The sequence below is a fragment of the Gymnoscopelus microlampas genome, assembly GCF_963454915.1.
Source record: "Gymnoscopelus microlampas genome assembly, chromosome: 17".
Lineage (NCBI taxonomy): Eukaryota > Metazoa > Chordata > Actinopteri > Myctophiformes > Myctophidae > Gymnoscopelus > Gymnoscopelus microlampas.
Window position 1 is genome coordinate 31,243,260 of NC_139954.1, and position 12,862 is coordinate 31,256,121.

At 42.4% G+C, this 12,862-nt stretch overlaps 1 protein-coding gene across 3 annotated transcripts in view; it reads left to right on the top strand.

Annotated features, from left to right (window-relative positions):
• LOC311064976 (dedicator of cytokinesis protein 9) overlaps positions 1 to 12,862 on the top strand; it is a 96,048-nt gene that overhangs the window by 62,861 nt on the left and 20,325 nt on the right. For all 3 annotated transcript variants that reach the window (XM_084085073.1, XM_084085075.1, XM_084085074.1), the window contains exons 10-30: positions 438 to 512; positions 1,001 to 1,141; positions 1,638 to 1,850; positions 2,665 to 2,787; positions 3,273 to 3,355; positions 3,721 to 3,843; positions 4,231 to 4,310; positions 4,443 to 4,630; positions 4,857 to 4,922; positions 5,003 to 5,095; positions 5,303 to 5,426; positions 5,688 to 5,806; positions 6,379 to 6,465; positions 6,658 to 6,747; positions 7,691 to 7,806; positions 8,076 to 8,145; positions 8,373 to 8,498; positions 8,963 to 9,034; positions 10,117 to 10,263; positions 10,887 to 10,970; positions 11,544 to 11,655. In XM_084085073.1, the coding sequence (XP_083941199.1) occupies positions 438 to 512; positions 1,001 to 1,141; positions 1,638 to 1,850; positions 2,665 to 2,787; positions 3,273 to 3,355; positions 3,721 to 3,843; positions 4,231 to 4,310; positions 4,443 to 4,630; positions 4,857 to 4,922; positions 5,003 to 5,095; positions 5,303 to 5,426; positions 5,688 to 5,806; positions 6,379 to 6,465; positions 6,658 to 6,747; positions 7,691 to 7,806; positions 8,076 to 8,145; positions 8,373 to 8,498; positions 8,963 to 9,034; positions 10,117 to 10,263; positions 10,887 to 10,970; positions 11,544 to 11,655 (2,332 nt within the window). The remainder of the gene's footprint in view (positions 1 to 437; positions 513 to 1,000; positions 1,142 to 1,637; positions 1,851 to 2,664; positions 2,788 to 3,272; positions 3,356 to 3,720; positions 3,844 to 4,230; positions 4,311 to 4,442; positions 4,631 to 4,856; positions 4,923 to 5,002; positions 5,096 to 5,302; positions 5,427 to 5,687; positions 5,807 to 6,378; positions 6,466 to 6,657; positions 6,748 to 7,690; positions 7,807 to 8,075; positions 8,146 to 8,372; positions 8,499 to 8,962; positions 9,035 to 10,116; positions 10,264 to 10,886; positions 10,971 to 11,543; positions 11,656 to 12,862) is intronic.

The following is a 12,862-nucleotide window of genomic DNA, read 5'->3' on the forward strand; positions in this document are numbered from 1 at the left end:
ACTTCTCCATTCAGTTGAGTTCCTGTAACAGCCTGGAGTTCAGTCCAAAGTGGATTTTTAAGCCTCCAAACGGCACGTGTCCATATGATGCTCTGGCCCCAAGTAGCAGGCTATAGTTAAGCCACATGTGCATGGAAACTGGTGGTGACAGTTAGCTGGAATAGCACCCTGACATACTGGGCTAGGCAGTGCTGTGCTGTACTGTACTGTATGTGATGATAGCCCCCTGATCTCACCTCTGAGACTGTCCCCATCTCCATGATCAGCTCGTAAAATTCGAAGCCTTATTTCCAGATGTGACACAAATGAAGAGAATGGTCCAAATGGCTAAACCAGTTGACATTTTTAAAACTGCATGCTCATTGCTCAGTGGTTCTGACGACTAAGCACGTTTGTGGTTGTGAGAGGAATCTAAAAAATGCCTCTTCTATTCTCAGAGTGCACGCGATATTGAATCTAAGATAAGGAATGAAACCAGATTGAAGCTTTTCACGTTGGATCCTGACACACAGGTGAGTCAAACATAAAGTAACCCAATTTTAATTCCTTACTGTAGTTCTATTAACCCATTAAGACCTGAGGCCGATTCTAAAAATGATTTCTAAATCCTAACATTTAAAAAATATATATATATTTTATTTTTTCACAATTTTTCAAAAACATAGCAGATTTATGAGCTTGTATATCTGCTATTTTTGAATAGCCAAAGAAATCTTAAGTGACACAGATGCGTTCCAGGTCTTAATGGGTTAAAACACATTAACCTTGCCGTCCCTCTTTTGGCCATGTCCTCATAGATGAAAATTAGGCTTATATGCTTAATTTATATTCTGTCGTGTGCTGCTGTTTTACAGTAAAATTTGCTTCCTACAAGCTCACAACGCATCGTAGATTGGCTATTTCCGCAGCGCAACACCGCTGTACCACAAAATAACAGCACCTACTATAATATCTGGATGTGCCTAATGTAACCTAAGACCTTTCCTCATATGTCCTTCAGAAATTAGACTTCTCGGGGATTGAGCCGGACATAAAGCAGTTTGAGGAGAAGTTTGGCAAGCGCATTCTGGTGAACTGCAATGACCTTTCGTTCAATTTGCAAAGCTGTGTGGCGGAAAACGAGGAAGGACCCACAACAAATGTAAGACATCTTTTTATGTTTTTTCTGGCCACAATGAATAGACTAAATATCAGGAGCCAGATCCACTGTGAATAAGGAAGCTAGTAACAGGATGCAATGGTCTGTCCAACTTGGGTTGACCCGGTTACCAGGCCAGAGGCTCAGTAATGGGGAAGGAGCTGTCTCGTGGAGTCTGGTGTCCCGCTGTCCCTCCCGGCAGTAGCTATTTAATAGAGACTTGTTTTCCGTCTTCACAGAGGCACTGATACACCACCACACACAAATACACAAATCCAAACAGGTTTTGTTCCCACAGAGTCACTGACGTGACACAACACACAAATACGTACAGGTCCAACAGTTTCTGAGAAGGATGATTTGTTAGTGTTATTCGAAAAAATATGTAACCAAAGCCTCTTTCTCCGATCAGGTGACCATGCACTTAAATGACAAACATTTGAAACAGTTCCGCTGCTTGTTAACTTATACCGTACTTCCTGTTCTGCTTCCATCTCAGGTTGAACCATTCTATGTCAGCCTGTCACTATTCGACATCCAGAACAGCAGGAAGATCTCCTCAGACTTCCACGTGGACCTGAACAACCCGTCTGTCCGAGGCATGGTGGCCAATCACAGCAGCCAGTATATGAACGGGGGAGGGGACACGATCCACGGGGGCCAACGACTGATCCACAGCGTGCCAGAGGCGACCATGCAGTATCCAAGACAGGTAATTGTCTTGTTCTTCTCCTATAGCCAGAGAGACCATGTTTTAATTATTTTATGCATGATTAACACATTCCCTGCCAGAGTTTATTCATAAGGTACTCACCCACTGCCAGCGTTTTTGAGTTTTATAGCCTTTTGAACCGTTCACAAAAAAATTATATCCATTAAAATCCGCGATCGGATGGTGTTTATAAACAGCAACGACGGACGTACGAGCCCTCATAATGTTTACACTTTTTTTCCTTTTTCTTCTTCTGTGTTATCAGCCGGTAAAAGAGGCTGCAAACGTCATATCCGTTTGGCTGTGACGTGGCTGTGACGTTTCCCCACCGGCCATCTTAGATTAGCTTAGCCTCCGATCGGCTATCAGATCGTTTTTAAACACAAAGAGGATAACCGTTCGTCGATCAAAGAAAAGAAAATACAACCGGAGCTTACCATTCGTTTTTTAAACCGTGTGAAAACCATGATCTTTAGCCAAAACCAGGGAAAAACTGTTTTTTCAGGATAAAAAACGAACCGGAAACGGTTGTCGGAAATTTTCTCATAGGATGGGTCGGAAGCGTCATGGGGAAAAAAAAAATCAAGGATGGTACCAAAACATTTTTTTTCGTTATTAAACCACATAAAAAGACGATCCCGAGATATCTCGGGATACGCAGGTAACGGGTGGATTTAATGTCCTGAGATATCTCGGGATTGGCAGTATATGTGTTAAGAAATGCAGCATCCCACTCAACTTGACAAGATTTCATGCAGATCTGAGCATAATGATCTGCCTCAACATTTTGTGTTGGAACTTGTTTTCGCCACAGGGAGTGTTCTCGGTAACATGCCCACACCCAGACATCTTCCTGGTGGCACGCATTGAGAAGGTCCTCCAGGGGGGAATCGCCTCTTGTGCCGAGCCATACATGAAGAATTCAGACTCCACCAAGGTATAAGTCTTGCCCACAGCACATCCCAGCACCTTCCTTAAAAGGCAGCATGTTTTCCATGCTCAGCAGATTCCATCTGATTATTCTACATGATAGATGATCAAATCATCCTTGTTATAAGTGCAGGCCAGTTGCAAAAACACTCAACACAAACATTGACTTTGGCGATACAAATCTGGTTATGCACCATTGGGGGTCTACAGTGGGCAGTAATAGGATTCAGAAGAACATGTTAAGTGTGTGTGTGTGTGTGTGTGTGTGTGTGTGTGTGTGTGTGTGTGTGTGTGTGTGTGTGTGTGTGTGTGTGTGTGTGTGTGTGTGTGTGTGTGTGTGTGTGTGTCTGAGTGCTGAGTGTGCAAAGCATGTCAATGAGTGTGCAAGAGGAGTGAATAATTATAAGACTAGTCTGGGTATGTGTTAGCATTGGCACCTTTCTGAATTCAATAGAAAATGTTTTCTCCAATTTTATTCCTCTCTTCCACAAGGTGGCACAGAAGGTCCTAAAGAATGCCAAGCTGGCCTGTAGCCGGTTAGGCCAGTATAAAATGCCTTTTGCATGGGCAGCCAGGTGTGTATGTAATACTGTACTGTATATATTGTGAAAGATAGTGCTTGGACTTTTGAAATTGATTTTTTAAAAGGAAAACCAGTTTTAAGTATTTTGAAATGTTTTTCTGTGCTTTGCCATTGCGGCAAGTACACACATAGATGCACGTACACATGCAAATTCACACCAGCACACCATTGGATATCAGCCTTCCAAGAGGTCTGTGTGTGCTGTCTAAAGTCAGTAAAGAATGCACTGAGGAGAATGTACGAACCCTTCCATCCATGCCTGAAGGGGATGTCAAATGTTAGAAGTTAGATTAGATGTGCGGTATCATTCTCTCTGTCCTGCCTCTTTCTGACTCATTCTTACTTTCTTTCATTCAGGCCTCTGTTCAAAGATGCTTCAGGGACACTGGATAAAAGTGCCCGGTTTTCTGCCCTCTACAGACAGGACAGCAACAAATTGTCCAATGATGACATGTTCAAACTGCTGGCTGACTTCAGGAAGTTAGTACCATGCCCTATTAGTGACTGTAACATCAGGCAGATTTAATGACCATGTAGCCAATGACTATGACTGAAATGGTATTGTAAAAGGACTATGTTTTTTTTTTTTTTCTCGATTTTGTAACCCTTTTTTCACCCGGTGCCAATTTGCTAAGTGATCCTGGGCACTACACTCCCCCCACCAGCCTAGGGAGGCCAGGGCCAGGACTATGTTTTAACAAAGACACTTTGTTAGAAAATTTGAAAATCCTTTATCACCTCAGCAAATATTGTGTTATCCACTTCAGTTCTGCTCAGTTCCAGGCAGCATGCCTGTTTTCCATTATTGCTCCTAGGTAGACAATAACAACGGATTTAACCAATGATTATTTTCCTTCTCGTCTCCAGACCAGAGAAGATGGCCAAGTTGCCTGTAATCCTAGGAAACCTAGATGTTACCATTGACAATGTAGCCCCTGACTTGACAAGTAAGTCCTCCAAATTCAATACATCCAGCCAAGATAAAGGCCGTCGCTGCTTGGGTCAGATGGGTCACGTCGTCTGCCAGCTGTTTATTTGGTCTCCCTCCTGCCTGTGTGTGTGTGTGTGTGTGTGTGTAGATTGCGTTACCTCATCCTACATTCCTGTGAAGCAGTTTGAGACCAGCGAAAAGACCAGCGTCCTCTTTGAAGTGGAGGAGTTTGTACCGTGCATCGCCAAGTGCTCCCAGCCCTTCACCATCTACAACAATCACCTCTATGTCTACCCAAAGCACCTGAAATATGACAGCCAAAAGTCTTTTGCAAAGGTATGACAAGCTTCCGTTGTATGATGGTGTTTTTCGAGTTTCCGCTACACACAAAAGGAAACTCAGATTCTTCTCTACAAATGGTAGGAATGTGTGCATGATAGCACAGCAGACTATAAATATTCTATGCACATTTAAAAAAAAATCTTCAGACATTTCCCCTACTTGTAGTCTGTGTAAGTGGGTCAGCTTTGTTGTACCGTACAGTGTATGCTTTTGTCCTCAGGCTCGAAACGTAGCTGTCTGCATAGAGTTCAAGGACTCGGATGAGGAGGACGCGGTCTCACTCAAGGTAAACTCACAATCACGTCACCTGGCAGAGGTTACTCTACTTGGCACGGCTGGCAACTAACTGTTTTAATAATTCGGCAGTGCATCTACGGGCGACCAGGAGGGCCCCTGTTGACTAAAAATGCTGTCGCTGCAGTATTACATCACCAGCACAACCCAGAGTTCTATGACGAGGTGAGATGCATTCTCATGTTATAATTTTTTATAGTTGTTCAGATACCAGTATCTTAAATGCCTCCTGATAGAGCCTAAAATGCAATTTTTATTTTTATGTAACACACTGGTATCGGATCGGTACACTGCATTGACCGATACGCAAGTTCAGGTAGCGTTTGTTATTCGCTGACTGCAGGACTGTGTGTTTATGTTCCTGGCCCTCAGTTTAAGATCGAGCTGCCAACACAGCTCCATGAGAAACACCACCTGCTCTTCACCTTCTTCCATGTCAGCTGTGACAGCAACAGCAAGGCCAGCACCAAGAAGAAAGACACGGTTGAGACGCAAGGTAAGATTAAAACGCAGACAGACACACACACACGCACGCGTACAGACACACGCCCTCGTACAGACACACGCACGCGTACAGACACACGCACGCGTACAGACACACACACACACACACACACACACACACACACACACACACACACACACACACACACACACACACACACACACACACACACACACACACACACACACACTGGGGCATCAAGACTATTGGCTGTCAATCTCTCCTCTCCCACCCCCCTGTCCTTGTCCCCAGTGGGTTACGCTTGGCTCCCCTTGCTGAAGGATGGCCGGGTGGTCATGAATGAGAGTCACGTCTCAGTGGCTGCCAACCTGCCTGCTGGCTATCTCAGCTGTCAGGAGGGCGTCAGCAAGGTAACGTTTAACGTTCCTTTTAAACCTGGAGCATGGAATCTTATGGAGTTTTCCTCTAGAACCATTCAGATGACGTTAGTTGATGTTATCGGTCAGTGTTTATGAAAGAAATTGTCAACACCATTGGTCACAAAGTGAATGTTGCAAAATTACACTCTTTATCGTCGCTGTTGGGTGGATACCTTGTTTGTACAAAACTGTTACTTTTCAGGAAATGGCAAAAAGCACCTGTGTTCCAATGGATCCAACGTAGTTATTAGTGTTGTCACTTGTTAAGAACTTGTTAATACTTTTATTTGGTTAAATACTTTTTTAAATAGCAGTTCTACAAGCTTGTATAGGCTATTTTTGCTACTTTTATGTGACACTGTAGTATGATGAAGTGGGGCATTCATTTACAAAAAAACATTAAAAGTTACAATTTTGAGATACCAGGTTTCTGCCAGACAGTAACGATGTGCACTAAAGTTCAAAGTGAACAGAAACCTTATAGCAGTCTATCTGAAATCTCTGTTAATGTAACGGGAATCTACCATGTTTTGCTAGAATCTTTCCCATTTCTTTTATCACAGCATTCCGTTCCTGAAATGAAATGGGTGGATGGAGGCAAGCCTTTGTTCAAGGTGTCCACTCACCTTGTGTCCACTGTCTACACTCAGGTTAGTTTCACACACCATACTGTATCTGCAGTATTACTAATACTGACACTGCTAACCAATTAAAGTTAAAAATGTAGTCTGTCAAACTTCCTTGTATTTCAAAATATATATATATATATATTTTGGAAATATATCTAATTGTCTTCATGAATTTGCCTGTCTCTCATTGGGATTTCTCTCTTGTCTCTATAGGATCAACATTTGCACAATTTCTTCCACCACTGTCAGAGCGCAGCCTCCTCAGATCAAATATCAGGAGGGGAACTGGTCAAATACCTGAAGGTAAAACAACTGCAATGTATTAGTTGGAGTTGTAACACAGGGACACAAAAACATATGAGGAGCAGTCCACACCTGTCTTTTATCCTGTGTCCCAGTCAATCTCTCTTTCATTTCCCCCCCTCTCTGTCTCTCCTCCTTTCTGTGGCGCTTGTGGCCCACCTGTCACTCATTCCGTAATCTAAATTCAGTCTGATTTCCTCAGGATATTTAGAAAACTGTGCTTGTTTGCTCAGGGTGCATGGAACATTGTTAGCATGACTTAACTTTACAATCCCTGGGAATCACAGTCCATTGTCCCCTGCTGGTCACTGACATGGAGAGAGACACTTAGTTTGATGCATCTCTCGGGGGATAATGTAAACACAACTGTGCACACAAACAATGGCCAGCGGGTCAGACACAAGGTCAGCCAGAGCAGCCGTTTTCACTGGCAGCTTGCCAAATGACTTGGCGAGCGTGGTCTTATTGCCCTGTGCATGTCCAGTGATGCACCACCTCGTTCCAGGAACTGGTTCATAAGTTGTGGGTGATTAGCACACGGTTGTTCTCTTATGTCCTGTTATTCTTGCTGTTGCACTGGTTTCCTCCTGCGTCATACTGTATTCACTTTCACCATCTTCTTTGTTTGAGTAGACAGGACGTTCAGAGCCTCAAGGGACGTGACCCAAAGCATCTAGCTCTTTTTCTCCCCTAATTATTTCCTAACCCAACATTATGATGATTATGTAAACCTAATTAACCTACATGTATAGCAAGCATTTCCTATCTGTGTCCCATGATGTGGTACAGGTAATTGAATCAAGTTAATGTATTGTTAGCAGTGATGGTTGGTCGGGCGGCCTTTGGTCAGTGAGTCGGTCGATCGGTCGAACCAAACCGAGAGCTGGTCGCAGCTGTTCACAAATTACGTATTTGTTCATACACACTGTAACTCTGCACCCAGAGTCTTCATGCTATGGAGAGCCACGTGATGATTAAGTTCCTGCCCACCATTCTGAACCAGCTGTTTCGGGTGCTGACCGGTGCCACCCATGAGGATGTGGCAGTCAATGTCACCAGGCAAGTGCTGTCTCACTGAAACAACATTTTGTTTTTATTCTCTCTGACTTAATGTGTGATAGTCAAAAATATGATGAAGAAATGCTAGGTTCAATCATCAGGTCACTGGAGACTGTACTGTAGCAACCTATAGTCTAGTATATTTGCTCGCTCACCTTGTCACTCGCGGAAAAAGAAATTCAACTGAAAAACGTGACTTGTTGCATTAGGCTATATGACATCTGCTTCTACACAGTTATTTCACATCGCTTTTCCAACCTCCCTTTCAGAGTTATGATTCACGTTGTATCCCAGTGCCACGAAGAGGGCTTGGAGCACTACCTGAGATCATACGTAAAGGTGAAAATTCACAGCTCAACCTCATACGCCGCATCTGTCCTGTTCTAGAGAGTAGGCTGTCACAATCATGACATTTGACAAAATGTTTATTTAGGAAACGATTATGATGAATATGCAAAATAATTGCAATTGTCTCAAATATTTACAGTTACAATTACAGATTTTGTAATAATTGTGACGGTTCTACTAGAGAGCTGATGTTGATTTCTGTGTGCCTCCGTTCTCAGTACGTATTTAAGACTGAGCCACACACAGCCTCCACCACCAGAACAGTGCATGAGGAGCTGGCCAAAGCCATGACCGCTATCCTAAAGCCTTCCACTGACTTCCTCACCAGCAACAAGCTGCTCAAGGTAACCAGGTCCCCAGGGGTCTATACTCGGTCCCCTCCTTTTATCTCTCTACACCAAATCTCTTCACCCGAAAATAGCCAATCTACAAACTCACAAGGCAACGCAACGTGACATGTTGTGCGCTTGTAGATCTGCTATTTTCGCCGAATCTTCAACTATTTTTGTGGATTGTTTGGCTATTATGACATGTCCAGAATATGGATGCTAGGGTTCATGTGATTTAAGCCTGATTTACACTTGTGCGCCAGTGTTGGGTGACGAAAATAGCAGATATACAAGCTCACAATGCATTGTGAATTTGTTGATCGGCTATTTCCGTGTGCAATCCTGTAATTAAGTATAAATCTGTCTTTTGTAGCATTGTTCAAAGGATTTATTGTACTAACACAGCATTGTTACGTCTTGTAGTTTTGCCTTTCTATGGTTAACTGATTATTTGCATACTTTTTGTCTCTTCCTTGCAGTACTCCTGGTATTTTTTTGAAGCTTTAGTCAAATCTATGGCTCAGTACCTGATCGAGAGTGGCAAAGTGAAGGTATGTCTGCCCTAGCAACATGTGCATTTGATTTGACTCACAGAGGAGTCTGCTCTTGCCCACAGCATCGTAGCTGAAGTGCACAGCTGTACTTTATAACATGCCCCGTCTCGTGGACACAACCACAGTACCACAATCACAGCATTGTGTATCCAGGCCCTACACCACTTCGCTGTGCATTTTATTGACCGCATTTGTACATGGCCCCGTAACTCAACCACAGCCCCACATTTTCCAATTTACGGGCATCACCCTGTGTCATCTGGAGGCTTCTGTGGAAACTAGTATTCTCTCACAAGAGTAGGTTGTATTAACCCACTCAATCCGGGATTGTATCTGTGTCATTTTTAGATGTCTTTGGCTATTCAAAAATAGCAGATATACAAGCTCATAGCGAATATTTGTAACTCAAATCTTTGCTTCTGAGGATCCCTGGAACAAAACATTTTGAGATGGGTGTCCGTGGCCAAATACATATTTAAAAATGTTTTCAAAATCCTAACAGTATGTTGCTATATCAGTGGTGCTCCAACCTTCCCATGTCACGGACCCCAAAATGATATGTATTTGGCCACGAACCCCATCTCAAAATATGTTGTTCCAGGACCCCCCCCCCCCCCCCCCCCCCGCCAGAAGCACAGATCGGAGTTAAAAATATTCGCTTCAAAACATATATATATATACTCAAAGGTTTGCTAAACTTTTCCACGACTTTTCAAAAAATAGCAGATCTACAAGCTCGAGCTTGTATATATCTGCTATTTTTGAATAGCCAAAGAAATCTTAAAATGACACGGCTGCGTTCCCGGTCTTATTGGATTAAACAGGAACCAGAGGGACAAAAATTTGGCGAGACCCTTCTGTGGTATTGTGGTTTGACCGTGTTGTATTTAAAGCCTGATTTATGCTTCGGCAAAGTGTCGCGCAGCAAAAAAACTATGTATTTTCAACTGGAAGAAGTTAGAAATACTTTTATTTTTGTCAAGTGATACATCACACGACACTTTGTCGCTGAAGCCCTCAGGCTTTACATGGCTGTGAGTAAGCACCACAGTGTGAACAATCTGATTGTTCTTCTTCAGCTGTCAAGGAATCAGCGCTTCTCAGCAGCCTTCCACCACACCGTGGAGACACTGGTGAACATGATGATGCCCCACGTCACACAGAAGTACAAGGACAACCTGGACGCAGCCCGGAACGCCAACCACAGCCTGGCAGTGTTCATCAAGGTCAGCATCTACACTGTAGATAACTGTAGATTCTACAGTCATCTCATACTGTGTGTGTGTGTGTGTGTGTGTGTGTGTGTGTGTGTGTGTGTGTGTGCGTGTGTGCGTGTGTGCGTGTATGCGTGTGCGCGTGTGTGCGTGTGTGTGTGTTACAGTACGATTGAAGAACCAGTTAAAAAGGAGTGCTCGTTTTCTTTGAGTTCACCTCCCGCGGGGGCCCCCCCATCAAAAAAAGAAATGACAGTCTCGGAGGTACCGAGACTAGGTGCCCTACTTGATCATACAGCGTCTCAAAAGTAGCAAATCCGCAAGCTAGAAACACGGCGCCAAGCTACACTTTTTGAGCTTGTCGATCTGCTACTTTTTTTTTTTTGAATCCGGAAAAGTAACAGTTTTGGACATACTGTATAGGGTTTCCACCCGACAGAGACGATATACATAAAGTACGGCTAGCCAAAACACATGTTATTCTTATCAATCATATACAAAGATTGTTAAAAGAATAAGATCAAATTTGCATATAGTTCAAACGTGACAGAGTACATGGTTTTGTGGTTGCCATATTGTAAATATAATGACAAATAATAAAATGAAATTAATTAGCATGTTCCTGTACTCTGCAGCGCTGTTTCACCTTGATGGACAGAGGCTTTGCCTTCAAGCAGATCAACAACTACATCAACTGCTTTGTGCCTGGAGACCCCAAGGTACAGTGAGAAAGCAGTAATATGAGGAGAAACACACTGTATAATGTTTTGTAAAAAACATGTTTTTAGTAAGTAAAGATGGGAGAGGCCTTTATTGTTTAGACCAGGGGTCTTCAACGTTTTTCAGCCCAAGGACCCCCTAGAGAGAGAGATTAAGTAGGGACCCCCTCTATATTGTATAAAATTGTGTTTCAGATTACGCTTTTTTTTTTTACTTGGTCTGCTCTTTTTTCCCTCTACACCTATATCTTTTTGCCAAAAATAGACGATCTACAAGCTCGATCTAGCCGCTGCTTGGCTAAAGTTCTCCTCAGAAAAGGGATGCTCGGTTTCAAGTGGTTAATGTAAAAAAAATAATCATATCGCACAAAGATTTGGCGGACCCCCTGTAGTAACTCTGAGTGAGGACCCCTTGTTGAAGACCCCTGCTTTAGACTTTAGAATGATGTCAGGATTCAGAGGAGCACAATTTCAGGCTGTGCTCCAGAAATCAATGTGTTTTGGACAGGGTTGTGTGTGTGTTGGGCATTGTTTGTTTTGCCTCAGTGATGCATCTGGTGTTTTCAATTCCAGACACTGTTTGAATTCAAGTTTGAGTTCCTGCGTGTCGTCTGCAACCACGAGCACTACGTCCCCCTGAATCTGCCCATGCCTTTTGGAAAGGGAAGGATACAGAGATTTCAAGGTGAGGAGTTTATAGAGAATATCATCATCAGCGATTCTCAACCTTTTTAATTTCATGGACGCCCTAGTATGATATGGATTAGGTCATGTACACCCATTTGTTATGATCTTTTTTTCTTTTCAACCCCAATCTGCACTATAAAACCCTGTTAATGTATCTCTTCTGAGAGTGCAAATGAAATGTTTGTACTTAACTTGGTGTGTTTAATAAGGTCACCAATCAAACCATGCTGCAGTACTGGACAAGGCTAGCACTAATATAACAGTTCTTCCAATCAATAACTTGATGGATTACATTGTGCAATAATGCTACAATACCCACTAGACTAGAGTACGGTTGTATTCAGCTGACTCGGTAATGTATGAATAATCTGTGTTTACTGTAAATGTGCTTACACTGAAATATCCTGCTTTTACTGAGCGTATTGTCTTTTATGTTGTATTCCCCCTTTAACTCTTGCCAATTATGACTAATTTATAACTAGATCATACGATGCTGTCATGTGGCAAAAATAGCAGATCTACAAGCTCACAATGCATATAAATCAGAAAAACTAAACAAAAACAAAACGCCTCCAGTGCTTCAATCAAGGCCACATGGGTCAAAAGATTTTCCAGAAAACCTGAACTCAATTAGTTAGCATCATTACATGTACTTAGTGTGGAATGATTTATTTTCGTATTTATTTTTTCAATCCATTTCAAAATGTTGCACAGTAAAACGATGGTACTCATGATTTGTGTTCATGAATAAGAACTGTAACACATTTTTTGGTGTGGGTGGGGCGTTATGTGTAATTGGGAGTTTTTTTTTCCGTTTGTGTCATAAAGTTTTAATGTTTCTCAACAGTTTGGAATTTCATGACTCGCACCAAGTTTAACCCTAAGGGCACATTGTTTTCTCTTAGCTCATGAGCTCAGATCTTAAAGGTGTTAAAACTTGCATGCCATAAAAAGGAATAGAGTGGTTTATACAGGACAAAAAACTAGGAGTTTTGATTTGATCTTAAATCATTGGTACCCCTCTTGTGTTTTGCTCATCTCCAGTGGTGTAAAGTAACTAAGTACATTTACTCAAGTACTGTACTTAAGTACAGTTTTGAGGTATTTTTACTTTAATGGAGTATTTCCAATTCTCAGTACTTATACTTCTACTCCACTACATCTCAGAGGCAAATATTGTACTTTTACTCCACAATTATTTGAAA